This window comes from Corythoichthys intestinalis, chromosome 12, assembly GCF_030265065.1.
Source record: "Corythoichthys intestinalis isolate RoL2023-P3 chromosome 12, ASM3026506v1, whole genome shotgun sequence".
NCBI classification, from domain to species: domain Eukaryota; kingdom Metazoa; phylum Chordata; class Actinopteri; order Syngnathiformes; family Syngnathidae; genus Corythoichthys; species Corythoichthys intestinalis.
In genome coordinates, this window is record NC_080406.1 from 50,742,583 (window position 1) to 50,759,229 (window position 16,647).

A 16,647-nucleotide genomic window follows, 5' to 3' on the forward strand; every position below is an offset into this window, starting at 1 on the left:
TATTTCCTCTTTCAAACTACACTTTTCACATTTAATGTTTGAAACCACAGACCCCAAATTCCAAAAATTCTAAATCATTCATAAATAATGTCATTAAATAAATATGGAAAACTAGGCCTGCAAGTAGGACTGAATGGGCCCTCGCAGTTTGGCGCAACTTGGACGGCACACATGTAGTAGCAGATTGTCCCGCTCATTCACACACCTAGGAGAAGAAACCCTATTGGAGAGAGTACTACAAAAAAGGAGCCACAACTGAGCTGTGCAGCCACGCCCTTATTCAAAACCGAAATGAGTCTTCTTATTGGGCCAGTTCGACCAAGTGTGCCAAATTCCGTGGCTCTATAAGCTGCCTAAGTCCCTGAAATGGTAAATGGTGTTATACTTAACTATAACAAAGGGTCGTCACGGCAACAGAGAGAGACATGTGGACAAGGGCCTTAAAATGCAGTATTACAAAAGGTCTTGAAACTATAATGACCAACCTGAAAAGGACTGGACATATATAAGTAAAAGGAGCAACTTTTGATTGCGACTGCCATGTAGGAGTACGCACCTGCATTGCTCTCCTGCTAATCTTTGTCAATCCTGCACAAAACTGCTTTCTTTTCAACGTGTGATTAATGACAATGCCGAAGTCACGCAAAGACACTAAAGAAGAAGGTAGATCAACAAAACAACAAACACTGACGGAATTGGGAGTTGTTGGTGAAGGACAACATTCCAGTGGCAGTATGGTAACGGCAACGCAACTCGGGAGGAAGACGACCTTGGCGGAGGAAAGGGAGATGCGATCCTCGCAGCTATCAATGCTTTAAAACACGAATTCTCTGCACGGTTCGACAGCGTGGTGGAAGCAATCGAAAATATGAGAAAAGAAATCAACGAGTGCACTGAACTAATGGCGCACATCAAACAACGTGTTTCAAACGCAGAGGACGAAATAGCTAGCATGAAAGCTAAGCTAAAGGAGCTCGAGGCCCAAAACGCCGCCACTGAGGAAAAATTACTGGACTGGAAGATAGATCACGGCGAAACTACTTAAGGCTCGTTAACCTGCCAGAAGGTGCAGAGGGACGGGACGCGTGCTCTTTTTTGGAAAGTTGAATCCCGAAGGCGCTTGATCTGGCCACGCTTTGTTTTGGAGAGGGCACACCGCATTGGATCGAAGAGGGATGCCCGGACTCCGCCGAGGACGCTCATCATGCGATTTCTCAACTACAACGATAAGAGTGCAGTCGTCGCAGCGGTCCGGAATAAGAAGGAAATTCGTTACGAGGACCATCAAGTGCGCTTCTTCCAGGACGTAGAAACTGGGATGCATCAACTGAGGAAACAATTGGACGCAATTCGGCAGGAGCTGCGTAATTTGGGACTTCGCCATGGAATTGCTCACCCTGCAAAATTTACTGTTACTCACAAAGAGCAGACTCACGTTTTCAAGACTGCAGCTCAAGCAGCTTTCCTTAACAAACTACGGGAGGAGAACGTGAAATAATGAACAAAAAAACTGCATTGGAAAGGAAGTGGTGAGTTCGATTTGTTCGAAATCACGAATCGCAAAGCAGTTTAGTAATTTAAAGAACGTGCATGACTGTAGTAAGGTTAGCAGGGAGAAAAGCGAACTTTTTGTGCAATTCTTTTAAAGTGTTCAGGCCTACATAGGGCGGCTCAATCCTCATTAAGAGTTCTGGTCCTCAGCGTAACAGGAGTCGAGGACGAATGGATGTGGAACCCTCATGCATGGGAGGAACTGGAACGGGGGGTTTGGTGTTACTACTTCACTTTGGTTTTGTTCAGCACCAAGTTTTTGTTGTTTGTTATATTTTTCTTCTTCGGTTTTTGTTAAAAGTAGAAATGCTACAGCTCACTAATTTTTGTTTTCGTTTTTTGCCCTATAAATGCCACAAAAAGTGAAGCTTTTCTCACGCAACTGTCGGGTTTTGCAGAAATCCCCAAAAATGAAGCAGGTTATGAATATGCTAAAAGATAAGGAAGCTAAAATTGTCTTTTTACAAGGGACCCGCCTTTTGGAAAGTGATGTCATTCAGGTTTGGAGGAGGTGGCAGGGGGACGTGTATTCGACATCATTGTCATCAAGGGCAAGAGGTGTCATGGTTCTTATCCACAATACTGTCCTACTTCAAGTAAATACAATTCTCAAGGATGGTAGAGGTATATAATAATCCAAGGAAAACTCTTGCCCGAGGTTTTAAACTTAGTAAATGTTTATGGTCCAAATATAGATGACCCCCAATTTTTTGAGGATTTATTCCTCAGCCTTGCTGAGCTGTCTGGACAGTTTGTAATAGCGGGGGATTTTAACTGTACATTGGATCACAGCATAGATCGGTCTACTGGAGTCGACCGATCACACAACAGAAGTAGATTGGTAATAAATCAATATATTAATGAATTTAATTTTACCGAAATATGGAGAGAGATGTATCCAAGTGTTAAAGCATTTTCTTGCTATTCGGCAACTCATCAAACGTATTCAAGAATAGACTTCTTTTTGGTATGTCATAAAATTCATTACTGTTTCTATGATCCTATTGTAACCTCAGATCACGCACCATGTTGCTTGTTATATAGAGAGGAAAAATTGATCAGAGACAAATTCAGATGGCACTTCCAACATAAATGGCTCCTTTATGAGGTATTTGTAGTGTATATTTGCAGACTGATAGACAAATTCTTTGAACTCAATACAAATAAAACCTCCAAATGTGTTAAATGGGAAGCTTTTAAAGCCTTTATTAGAGGACATATCATTGGTTTCAACTTTCAAAAATGTAAAAGCTAGGCAAAGGTGAGAGGAGAGATCACATTTTGAAAAGAAATTGAAAGTTCTTTTAAAAATTGTTAATGAGGGCAATAACCCAGGAAAAGAAAAACTAATAACGGCACAAGCAGAATATGAAAGGTTATCTGCATCTAGAGAGGCTGCTGGCTTATTGAGATTGCAGTAAACATTCTACGATGGTGATAAATCCGGGAAGTTGCTGGCATGGCAAATACGACAACTAGAACGAAAGACACCAATTACAAATATTGTAGAGGAGGGAATTGCCATAACAGCTCCTTTAATACATTAAAACACTACTATAGCGATATGTATAGTTCAACAAATATAGCACTGCCAGAGGTGGATCTTTTTTAGATGAGTTAAATTCCAAATTTCACACGTGAACAGGTGGAAGAATCGGAGGCAGAAATTAACAGTGTTGTCACAGATTACTTGAAAAAGTAATTCAATTACTGATTACTCCTAAAAAAAAAAGTAATCTAGTTACTTTACTGATTACTTCAATATCAAAGTAACTAAGTTACTTTAAAAGTAACTTACCAGTTACTTTTTTTTTTAAACCAATTTTTCTCCATTTGCTGCCTCAACTTAAAAATGACAACCGGTTACTTAAATCATACTTCATATTGAAAGTGCAATAACTCGAACATAGTTTTTGTATGTTTCATGTGGCTTTACAAAATGGAAATTCGTGTATAACACGGCACACCTGGAGGACGATTACAAACTGTGACTATAAAATGAACATAAACGCTGGTTACAAACTGTAACAATATAACACGGCACACCTGGAGGATGTTTACAATGTAACAATTAAATGAACGTAAACGCTGGTTACAAACTGTGACTATAACATTTTTCTATTTTCTTAAATACCAGATATGAAATACAGTCATCCTGATATACCTTTTTTTTGCACCACTCTGCTCTATCCTGCTGGACTCTATACTCAAGAGTGAACCAGCAGGAACTATTCTTCCCAGTGAGACAGTGCAGAAGGGTGCGAAAACCAGTTGTTATATCTGAGAAGGAGCAGCTTCTCAAATCTCTTAACAGAAAGGCGGTTCCTTCTGGGTGTGAGAACCAACCCTCCGAGACTAAACTGCTGTACAGGAGCGCTTGATGGAGTTGGAGTATTATACTTCAAAAAAACCTTCACATTTGAAAATCTGTCCAGAATATGAAGGTCATGCTCTGAACTGAGATAGTCAAGCACTTCTTTTTCTACAGAGTATTGTTCATCTGGGCCTGTCTCGAAGGAGAAAAAGTCTTTCTCACCTTCACTGGCACGTGTTTTAGGGACACTGGCAGGGCCCTGAGCTGCAGCTGGACCAACATAGGAGCGACATTCTGCTGTCAGCAGCTGCTCTACTCGCTTCCTCTTACCTTCATCTCTCAGCCACCGCAGTTTAAAGTTGGGACAACTGACAGCTGCTAGAAGGGCATCATTATTGTCCAGCACACTGGAAAAACGACGTTGGATGGCCTGAAAAAGATAATTTGATGTTTTGAATGATCTTGTTGATTTGTTTTAATATTTTGCAGTCTTAATATGCTTGTAGTATTTTTTTCTGTCTGCTACTGACAAACCTACACATAATGCAGGGTGTTAAAGGTTCATGAATAGTGCAGTGTTTGTGTGTGTATGCGTGAGAAAGTGAGGACATTGAGAGAGTGTGTGAGACTTGCCTGCACTATGACATCTGGAAGGCCTGCAGTCATCTTGGAGAGGGTGTCTTTCAGAGCCATCGTCTTCTGCATCAGTACTTCAAGTGTGGGTAGCAAAGTCCCATAGGGGCAATCACCTTGTAATATGTCCAGTGCTACAGTCAGAGGCTTCATAGCGATGCAGTACTCATGCAAAAACTGATATTCTTTCTCTTTGAAGCATGAGACTCCAACAGTGGCGCACAGAGTATTGAGCTCATTCATGGGTATTTCTGATATACGTTTTATGGCATCATAAAAGGAATTCCACCTTGTGGATGATGGTACGAGGAGTTTTCTTGTGTGGACTTCCTCCACTTTTTCTGCAACAAAGGGAGACCGGCTTGCTTTGCTCCTAAGAGCGGCACATTTAGCTGTGCGGGGCAGCTCCGCATTGTTGCTAGTAGGGATTTTTTCTATTATTGCACGGAACGAGGGCGAGTCAACAGTACTCAACGGACACATTTCCTCAGTAATACACCGTTCCCATGATAAAATTTGCCACTTCCGGTCCGCCATGTTTGATGGAAGAACGTTCGCTACTACGGGCATTAACAACTGCAACGAAACTTAGGACTTATAAATGGCAACGTGACCTGATGCACATGACCTAAACACAAACGCGTTTAGGCTCAAGGCGTCCTCCTCTTAACCCTTGTGTGCTGATTTGTTTTTGCGACACATAGGAAAAAAACGTCCCATTTTGGGACGGTGATTTGAAGTGTAACATCAAAGTCATTTCTGAATATTATTTTGCTTGCGACCACTCAAAATGTTCAGTGGCATCAGACCTATCCATACATATATAGTTTTTATTTATTTATTGTTGATGCCCTCTATGGACAATAAAAGCAATATTGTGCTAAGAGCAAAATTAACTGTCATCTGCATATATATATATATATATATATATATATATTAGGGCTGTCCAACGATTAAAATTTTTAATCGAGTTAATTACAGCTTATAAATTAATTAATCGCAATTAATCGCAATTCAAACCATCTATAAAATATGCCATATTTTTCTGTAAATTATATATATATTCTGTAAAATAAATTGTTGGAATTGAAAGATAAGACACAAGATGGATATATACATTCAACATACGGTACATAAGGACTGTAGTGGGCATTTCACTCTACTGTCATTTAAATCTGTCTATGCTGTCCTCACTCCGAAGAGTCTACTTTTTCGAAAGCTAGACAGCTAGTGAACGACGCCTTAATAATTAGACTTCTTCCTTTTTCATCTGATTTATTAATAAAATGGCCTCAAACCATTGTCTTCTTTAGACCGTCGTAAAACTACAAAATAAAAGTACACAAGCATTGCATTAGCAACAACGTTAGCTTAGCACGCTATACAGGTTCACTAAACATAAACAAAAAGCGTCTCATACAAAAAATATAACATTTCGCTTACTAACATAATATGTACATTCTTTACAACAACCATACTTACGGACAAATCTTGTCCAAGGATCATATAAGCACAACATTATCAGCCCGAGACGTCGTGCAGCCATAATGAACTGGCAAGAAAGCAATAAACCATGTCGCTAAGCGACCACAAGAGTTCGCTGTTGGACAGCGCAAAAAGCCTTGCTGTAAAACTTACCAAAAGGCAGAATACTTTCTGAGCGGGACATGTGCGTTAATTGCGTCAAATATTTTAACGTGATTAATTTAAAAAAATTAATTACCGCGCGTTAACGCGATAATTTTGACAGCCCTAATATATATATATATATATATATATATATAAACATAAATTGGAATATTCAATATGGACAAGTTAGAGCCTTCAATATGTCATTAAATCATAACATAAAATTTACATAAGACATGAATCATGACGTTTCTTTCAAATACTTTCACTACTGACCACCATATGTAACCAAGATATTATAATTTCAAAACCTTTTTTGGCAGCCCACATCTGATGTTAGTGTATACATTTGTTGTTACCTCCCAACCAGGGGGTTGGGGGAGGCTGTATGTTATTGATTAGGATTTGATTTGAATAACTGAAGAGGTCTGTTAATAATCAGATAATTAGGTTGCATGTAAATGAACTCATTTCATCAGTTATTTGCATTTGTAATTTCATTTGCAGAAAACTAATGTGCAAAAAGTATATTCTGTAATTAATATTTAATGTACATTCATTGCATTTTCATCAGCATTATCAACAGCAAAGATTCCAGCTCTGCCCGTAATGTCATGTTCTCTGATAAGAGTCTCTGGACTTCACTGTCTACTTGGACTTGAGTCACTTGGACGATGGAGCTGGTGGATGCTTCAGCGCCATCAGTATCGGCTAGCTAGACCTTCAGGAGACGCTGGTTGTACAATGTCCACGGGGGTGTGCTGGCAGCTGTCCTGGAGGTGAAGAAGAGCACTGGCAGCATCGTTCCCCATCTTTGTTTCCTGCCTTTTTGCTGTTCTCTGAAATCTGTTTAGACACAAAAGCACATAGGCTGTTCATGTTAATGACACCAATGTTAAACATCAAATCTTCATAGCTGAGAAAAAACAAGTGACATTAATACTGTTAGATGATACTGTTGTCTTAAGCAAATAGCCATTGAATTCTTAACAATGTTGACCTCTTGGGCTTCTAGACCACTTGATGGCGCCATAGGGTAAATGAAGCACCATGAAGCTTTGCTACATGTGCAAACCAATTGGCTGCAAAGCTTCATTGCTTCATGAGGCTTCATTTGGCCATCACTACCTTCATGTTGTCTGACCTTTGGAATGGAGTACAATCCAATTTTCTTCGTCCCATCTGCTCTGTTCGCACATCCACTGACCCAACAACCATCTTGAGTGCTGTTGTATTATGTATTAGTTTGCTCCTTGTTGCCAACAACAATGGCGGCGCAGGGGCGGATATGACGTCAAACGGGAACCGTTTTCAGCTCGCTCCCACTGATTGGTGCTTTTTTTTTTAGAAAAATCCAGCCTCATCTGTTTGCGTGGCAGGGGGCTGAAGTAGCTGTAGAAGTGCTGGCTGCCTCGTAGTCGTTACCTGTAGGCTTTGCTACGAGTGGAATTTCGGCACAACAGGAATCCCGCCGTGTTGTGAATCCAAGTGTTTCCTTAAATTGGAAGTGGAGTTTTTAGAAGATGATAGTGTTTTTGAGCCAGCGCAAAGTTTGCAACGCACTGAGATGTTTTTGTCATCTTTGCTGGACAAAAATGTGAAATAATGGCTGTATTTCCATTGAGCAAATGTATGGAGGTAGATTTGTGTCTTTATTATTCAATCAAAAAAAAAGTTGCTTCAATCAAATAAAAAAATGCTTCAATCAAAATATATATTTTCAATCGAAGAAAACGTCTCTTCAATCAAAAAAATGTGTTTGAATGCAAAAATAAATTTGAAACTCAAAAAAATATATTTGAAAACTATTTTTCTTTGATTGAAAATATATTTTTTTTTTTATTTAAGTCAAGTTTTTTTTGATTGAAACACCATTTTTGATTGAAGTCATGTAATCTTGTCAAGTCATGTCATTTTGCGTTTGGACCACATTTTGGCTAGGACATTTGTGTCTTTATTATTCAATCAAAAATTAAGTCGCTTCAAACAAAAAAAAAATATTTTCAAAAGAAAAATCACTTCAATCCAAAATTTTTAAAAATTCAATCGTAGAAAAAAAGGTTTGAATGTGAAAAAATATTTGAGACTCAGAAATTCGCATTTGAACACTTTATTTTTCATTCAAACCGTTTTCTTTGATTGAAGCAATCCTTTTTGTGTTCAAGCCATATTAGGGGTAGGACATTTGTGTCAAAATCATTCAATCGCAATAAAAGTTGCTTTAATCAAAAAACTATTTTTAATCAAAGAAAAAAATCATTTGCAAAAATATATTTTTTTCTAAAATATATATTTTTTATTTGAAATATATATATTTTTTATTGAAGTATCACTTTTTTGAAAAGCAAAAAGTTTTAAACTTTTTTTTTTTTCAAAGTGGAAAAAGTTTTGAACACACTTTTTTTTTGAAGTGGGAAAAGTTTTGAAGGCACTTTTTTTCGATTGAATCATTTTGACACAAAGATTCAACTTCAACGCTAGTTCCGGTGTGTTTGAGTGGCGGCTGATTGGGCCAATGGCATAAAAGTATGAAGCAAGAATAATGGCCATTGGCCACCAGGTCTCCATCCAGCCATCGGAGTCTCCTGGAGTCCAAGCCGATTATAGGGCACTGGTACGAGGGTGTAACATTGGCATTTCACCGGAGTATGGTGCCCTGCTGCTTAATGTGATTCAACACGGCGAACTTCACCCGCTGCCCTGACGTGACGGTTGGCAATCGGTTCCAATCGGAGTGTCCGCGACGCGCCGGTACAAGAGTGGTCGGCGAGTGGCCCGACACTAGCCTGCCCAGTAAGAGAGTGGACTACCGGCGAGTCGCCGGCGTCCACGCCTGGAGCCCCATCGCTTCAACTTTGAATGAGTGTCGTGTCATTCGCGTACCGTCCACTCGACAGCCGGCCACCGCGCCTGGGGGGTGATATCGGGGTCCGACCAGTGTGCCGCGACAGGGCAACGTGCCGTTGCGGGTACGGGGGTGAAATGCCGATGTTACACCCCCGTACCAGTGCCCTATAATCGGCTTGGACTCCAGGAGACTCCGATGGCTGGATGGAGACCTGGTGGCCAATGGCCATTATTCTTGCTTCATACTTTTATGCCATTGGCCCAATCAACTGCCACTCAAACACACCGGAACTAGCGTTGAAGTTGAATCTTTGTGTCAAAATGATTCAATCGAAAAAAAGTGCCTTCAAAACTTTTCCCACTTCAAAAAAAAAAGTGTGTTCAAAACTTTTTCCACTTTGAAAAAAAAAGAGTTTAAAACTTTTTGCTTTTCAAAAAAAGTGACTCTTCAATAAAAAAATATATATATTTCAAATTTAAAAAAATATTTTCAAAAAAAATATATTTTTGCAAATGATTTTTTTCTTTGATTAAAAATAATTTTTTGATTAAAGCAACTTTTATTGCGATTGAATGATTTTGACACAAATGTCCTACCCCTTATATGGTTCAAACACAAAAAGGATTGCTTCAAAGAAAACAGTTTGAATGAAAAATAAAGTGTTCAAATGCGAATTTCTGAGTCTCAAATATTTTTTCACATTCAAACCTTTTTTTCTACAATTGAATATTTTTAAAATTTTTGATTGAAGTGATTTTTCTTTTGAAAATATATATTTTTTGTTTGAAGCAACTTAATTTTTGATTGAATAATAAAGACACAAATGTTCTAGCCAAAATGTGGTCCAAACGCAAAATGACATGACTTCAATCAAAAATAGTGTTTCAATTAAAAAAAACTTGACTTAAATAAAAAAAAAAAAAAATTCAATCAAAGAAAAATAGTTTTCAAATATATTTTTTTGAGTTTCAAATTTATTTTTGCATTCAAACACATTTTTTTTTTATTGAAGAGATGTTTTCTTTGATTGAAAATATATATTTTGATTGAAGCAACTTTTTATTTGATTGAAGCAACTTTTTTTTTGATTGAATAATAAAGACACAAATCTACCTCCATACAAATGCACCCGTTTGTGCGCTGCCTCCTGCTTCTTTCATGACGTCACTCCCAATCGCAAGAGAAACACTTCCGTTTCAGAATTCTCTTCGTAAATGACAAAATTCTTCCTTCTACATACATTATGCAGCAAAAAAAAGTAACGCACGTATACTAAGGAAATTAACGTTAATCAGATTACTTGTTGAAGAAAATGAACGCGTTAGATTACGTTACTGAAAAAAGTAATCAGATTACAGTAACGCGTTACAACACTGGAAATTAATATGTGGGAAATTGAAAAAGCAATAGATAGTATGAAACCAGGAAAGAGGGCAGGTCTGGATGGGATCCAAATTGATTTGTACAAAAAGTTTAGAAACAAGTTACTTGTGCCTATCCTGAAAATGTTTAGTGAAGCATTTAATAATGGCTGTTTTCCACCTCTCTTAAATGAAGCACTAATTACTCTGATACCAAAGCCGGGTAATCTGGCCAATAAGTGAAAATTTGAGACCTATAAGTCTACTCAATTCTGATCTAAAGATATTGAATAAACTTCCGGCATTTAGGTTGAAAACATTTCTGCCTCTGGTTATTCATAAAGATCAGAATGGCTTTATATCAGGAAAGCAAAGCTTTCATAATGTGAGAAAACTCTTGAATATCCTACATCATTATAGGGAAAGAAAAGATTCTGCAATTCTTTCTTTAGATGCCGAAAAAGCCTTTGATCGGTTGGAGTGGCCTTACCTTTTTAAAGTGTATTAAAATTTGGATGTGGTGAGTTTTTCCTTAAGTGGATTCAGCTTACGTGTATAAATGCAACAGCAGAAATTCTCTCTAATCGAAATGTCTCACTGCCCATAAATATAACATAAAATGTAAGAAAAGGTTGTCGCCAGGGATGTCCTCTCACTCCATTACAATTTGATATGGCAATTGAGCCATTCGCGATTGCAATCTGTTCTAACACACAACTCAGGGGACTTGCGGTGGGACAGAAGGAATGTAGAAATGCCCTGTATGCTGATGACATCATTTTAATGATGTCTAAACTGAGAACCTCAAGCTGGTTTATCTTTTTCAGAATATCCCCTTGCCACCCCCCCCCCCCACCCCCCCCCACACACACACACACACAATTCCTTTCAACTGTCATGTACGAGACGGAGGACCCAGTTGCGTATCGCAGACACAGAATTTTATTGATGTTGACAGGCAAGGGAAAACTATCAGGTCAAGCGATAATGGCAAGTTGACATGCAAGCCTATGTTTAATCGCTAACGACCTGACACTGGATGTTGTCTGCTCGAGGCTTTTATAGTTTTCTCAGTTATTCTTTATGACATAATAAAGGACTTTGTGATGCATGAGTATGAAGCGACATAATAAAGGGTTTTGTGATGTATGAGTGTGGAGCAATATGATGAAACATTACTAGCTGAAATATTACACATGCAAGAAGATGAGACATTAATGGCAGAAACATTAATACATTAATGGCTCGATCGGGGCAGAAGTGAAGCGTGCCTTAAGCGTCTCGAAGGCCTTGTCAGCTGCCGGAGTCCATTTGAACGGAACCTTTGTGCTGGTAAGCGAAGTGAGGGGAGATGCCACTTTGCTGTAATTCCGGATGAATCGTCTGTAGAGGTTGGCAAAGCCCAGGAATTGCTGCAGCTTCTTGCGGTTCTCCGGTACAGGCCAGGATGTAACTGCCGTCACTTTTGCAGGGTCCATCTGAAGCCTTCCCTCTGCCACTATCTGCCCCAGAAATGATACCGATCTGGCGTGGAATTCACATTTCTCTGGTTTGACAAACGGAGTTTTCCAGGAGACGGCGCAGAACTTGCTGGACGTGATTAATATGGTCAGACATGGTTTTGGAAGATATCAGTATGTCATCTAAATACACAAATATATTGAGCATGTCTCGCAGGATATCATTTACCAGGGCCTGAAATACTGCAAGTGCGTTGGTTAAGCCAAAGGGCATGACTAGGTACTCATAGAGTCCTGAGGGCGTGTTGAATGCCGTCTTCCACTCATCGCCTTCTTTCATTCGAACCAGGTGATAAGCGCTCCTCAAATCCAGTTTAGTGAACACAGTGGCACCTTGGAGAAGTTCAAAAGCAGATGACATGAGTGGCAGGGGGTAGCGGTTCTTGATGGTTATGTCATTGAGTCCACGATAATCTATGCATGGGCGGAGAGAGCCATCCTTCTTCGGTACAAAGAAGAATCCAGCTCCAGCAGGCGAGGACGATGGACGGATTAACCCGGCAGCTAGTGATTCATTAATGTACTTCTCCATGGCGCTTCTTTCTGGTGCAGATAAGGAATACAGACGGCTCTTTGGTGGCACCGTGCCGGGCAGGAGGTCTATGGCGCAGTCATACGGTCGGTGCGGGGGTAGCGACGTGGCCTTGGTCTTGTTAAAGACCTCACTGAGTCCATGATAGCAGGCAGGCACGTTGGAGATATCTGACACAGAACTGACAGGTTCAGGGTTAACAGGACCGATAGGTTCAGGGTTGGTGGGTATGACCACCTCCTTCAGGCAGGTCTGGTGGCATCCCCTGCCCCATTCTTGTACTACTCCAGTTTCCCAATCTATGTTAGGGTTGTGCTGGCGCAGCCAAGGATAACCAAGGATGAGAGACTGACCTGGTGAGCGGAGCAGATGGAACTGAATGGACTCGTGGTGGTTTCCGGACAGAAGCATGGTCACCGGGGCTGAGATGTGGGTCACTGTGCTGAGTAGATGTCCATCCAGAGCTTGTGCAGGAACAGGTGGAGAAAGTTGGTGACGTTGAATGTCGAGCTGCTGGGCCAGATCCACATCCATGATGTTGACCTCCGCTCCAGAGTCGACGAGAGCGGTCAAGGTATGGATGGTGTCAGTCAGCAGGAGGCGAATTTGGAGCAAGGGTTTACGAATGGGGGGAGACAGAAGACACGTTGAGCTCACCCGAATCTCCCCGACGTCCGGTGAGCTCTGGCCTTTGCTGGGCAGGTTGCGATTCGATGACTGGTGAGCTCTGGCTTTTGCTGGGCAGGTTGCGATTCGATGACCCTCACCTCCGCAGTACAGACACAGGTTAGAGGAGAAACGTCGCTGGCGCTCTTCAGGAGTTAGGGCAACGCGGCCGATCTCCATGGGCACAGGCTGGTTTAAATGACTGGGAGTAGCAACTGGAACACGCTGAGATGCAGCTACTGGAACAGGCTGAGAGGCAGCGGGTGCGTTCCGACCTCCCTTCTCTCGCCGTCGAGTCTGAATCCGACGGTCAATGCGGTTTACAAGGGCAATGGCTTCATCAAGGGTTCTGGGTAAATCATAGGAGACGAGCTCATCCTTGATGTAGTCCGCCAGGCTGTGATAGAATGCGTCGATCACAGCTTCCATGTTCCACTCGCTTTGTCTCACCAGAGTTTGGAATTCAATCGAATACTCCGACAATGACTGACTGCCTTGACGGATTGTCATAAGGGCGCGGGATGTCTCAGTGTTAGCAAAGCCCGGGTCGAACACTTTGATCATTTCATCGGCAAAGGCATTAAAGTTGTTATAAGCTGGTGTTTGTCTCTCAAACTCCGCTGTTCCCCATAGCCGAGCTCGACCAGTCAAGTGGGTGATGACGTATCCAACCTTAGCCCCTTCGGTTGAAAAGGTCCGGGGTTGTAGGGAAAATTGGATTTTGCAACTTGTCAGAAAGGCTCGTACCTGAGTTGGATCGCCGTTAAAGCATTCGGGGTTTCCAATATTGGGCTCGGGAGCGTCCAAGACTGGGTTTACCGGAACTGGGGCTTCTGGAACCAGACCATTGGATTGTGGCGACGATGGAGTTGCAAGTTTGGTGAGAGTTTGGATCACCTGAATCAGTTGTTCTTGCTGGAGTTGCTGATGATGTTCGTGGCCGATCTGGATTAACGATGCGAGGTCACCAGACATCCGGGAGATCTTCTTTTCCGTTTGGTGGAGACGGTCCAGAACAGAGGGTCGATACGATGGTTCCATTCTGGTCAGGTCGTACTGTCATGTACGAGACGGAGGACCCAGCTGCGTATCGCAGACACACATAATTTTATTGATGTTGACAGCCAAGGGAAAACTATCAGGTCAAGCGATAATGGCAAGTTGACATGCAAGCCTATGTTTAATCGCTAACGACCTGACACTGGATGTTGTCTGCTCGAGGCTTTTATAGTTTTCTCAGTTATTCTTTATGACATAATAAAGGACTTTGTGATGCATGAGTATGAAGCGACATAATAAAGGGTTTTGTGATGTATGAGTGTGGAGCAATATGATGAAACATTACTAGCTGAAATATTACACATGCAAGAAGATGAGACATTAATGGCAGAAACATTAATACATTAATGGCTGAAACATTAATACGTGACATCAACATTAAAAAAGGAAATGGAAACATTTATATGGAATAACAAGAGATCTAGATTGAGACTAACATTGCTGTATCTCTCATTCGATCCAGGGGGCTTAAAATGCCCCAATCTGAATTGGTACTATCAAGCAACCCAACTGAGATCCATTATGTTTTATTTTTTTGAACACAGACGCTCCATGTTGGGTCGAAATGGAGTCCTGTGGTCTTAAGTTGCCGGTCTTTTTATAACCCTTCAGTCCAGTCTGGGGAAATAATTTGTTCATTCCAAGGAGAGTGGACGCTATATATAAGTTGTGGCACTTAAAGGGACTTAAAAACATGATTTTGATATTTCTGACACAAATGTTATGATGTCCTTTGATCCATTAAGATTGAAATTTGATCTTGACAGGAAACATTTTTTAAATACTTGCAACTCAGGAGTTTTATATAAAACAAATCAGCATCTTGATCTCCGTATACATCCTCTCTCCTTTTTAGAGGATGTAATGACTAAAGACATTCTTAGAAGAGGGGCTATCTCGAGGTTGTACAAAATTCTAATGTGTAATTCTCCTGAAAATTCAAAGGACAAAAGAGGGCATGAAATTATCACCTGGATAAGGACATAACAGAAAGAGAATGGGCTAAGCTGTGTGTAAATGCTCAAACCAAATGCATGAACGCACGGCTGAGACTTATTCAATAGAAATGGATAATGAGGGCATACATAACAGCAGCAGACCTAAACATGTATAATGAAAATATTCCTGATACCTACGTACTTTAAATGTACAAGAGAAAAGGGTACCCTGTATTACCGTGTATGGCAATGCAGAGAAGTTAAGAAATTTTGGGATGAGGTAAGAAGGACGTTGGACGTAGTGATTTTAAAACACATTCCATTTGGATCAAAGTTTTTTCTGTTGGGATGGTTTCCAGAAAAAAACATAATTACAACAAAAATGACAAGATACTTATCAATCTTGTTTTAATAATGGCAAAGAAATGCATTGCATTAGTATGGAAATCAAATCATGGACCTTCTACCAAACAATGGATGAATCAGATGATGTCAGTATTACCTCTAGAACACATGACATACATATTGAAGGGAAAACAACAGCCTTTTGAGGACTTGTGGACACCTTTTATGAATTATGTCAAGAAGATGAAACTAATATGAGGTTCACTGGATCATACTGTTGACTGTGATTCTGTATTTATGGAGGATAAAGGGGGAAGAAGGAGGAGAAGGGGATGAAGCTGGAGCTTAATGGTAGAGGAACAATTTTTTGTGTGTGTGTGTTCTCGCTGTGGTCTCTTTGTTGTATTGTTTTAATGGTGTGAATTATTAGTTTGAAAATCAATAAAAAATATTGTGGGGGAAAAAATACAAAAGGTCATGAAACTACAATGACCAACCTGAAAAGAACTGGACATATATAAGTAAAGTGAGTGACTTTCTGTTGCCACTTGTTGGCGCTGCAGAGTTGATGCAAATGACCCCTACAGGACCCTTCAGGGTACGACTCAACAAGCACGGGAAGTTTGGTGCAGTTATGACTGTTCAAAATTTGTGGTGAGACAAAATGGCGACGGTCACTTTCACTTTCCTGTTTGGACTGCTCTGCTTCAACGAAACCTCAATATTTTTCATCAGGCACCTGAACACATGTCTTAGGCTCCCCTGAATCAGGTTTGAGGTCAATTGATTTTTCCCTTGCAGGAGGAGCCCGTCTCATAAAGAATATTTCAAAGCACTCATAATCAGGCTGGGATACCTCACATACATGCCAGATACAAAGGCCTGAAAATAATGTCCCGCGGGCTTACAAGTCTGATAAATATAAAAAAAAAAAAAAACTTTCGCTCTAGCTTTCCGTACAGTCAGTGAGTGGCCGCTTCCAATCAAGTCAAGGAATAAAAGAAAAAAAAACACAAAAATGAAGCGTTCACTGCTTCATTGAGGATCAGTGTTGGTAAACTGAAGCATCATGATTCAAGCAATGAGGCTTTCCATCTAACTCAGGGGTGTCCAAACTTTTTGCAAAGGGGGCCAGATTTAGTGTGGTAAAAATGTGGGGGGCCGACCTTGGCTGACGTCCTTTACATCCAAAAATATATTTGAGAGACTTTTAGCAAGCCATTATGTGTGTCACATTTGCTTTATTATTAT

At 40.4% G+C, this 16,647-nt stretch overlaps 1 protein-coding gene across 1 annotated transcript in view; it reads left to right on the forward strand.

The window, feature by feature from the left end:
• The window catches only part of LOC130926861 (uncharacterized), a 71,138-nt gene that overhangs the window by 33,254 nt on the left and 21,237 nt on the right, over positions 1–16,647 (forward strand). Inside the window, exons 5-11 of the mRNA XM_057852149.1 lie at positions 728–1,031; positions 1,104–1,364; positions 12,409–12,503; positions 12,839–12,962; positions 13,134–13,174; positions 13,267–13,407; positions 13,790–13,986. Coding sequence (XP_057708132.1) covers positions 728–1,031; positions 1,104–1,364; positions 12,409–12,503; positions 12,839–12,962; positions 13,134–13,174; positions 13,267–13,407; positions 13,790–13,986 — 1,163 coding nt within the window. The remainder of the gene's footprint in view (positions 1–727; positions 1,032–1,103; positions 1,365–12,408; positions 12,504–12,838; positions 12,963–13,133; positions 13,175–13,266; positions 13,408–13,789; positions 13,987–16,647) is intronic.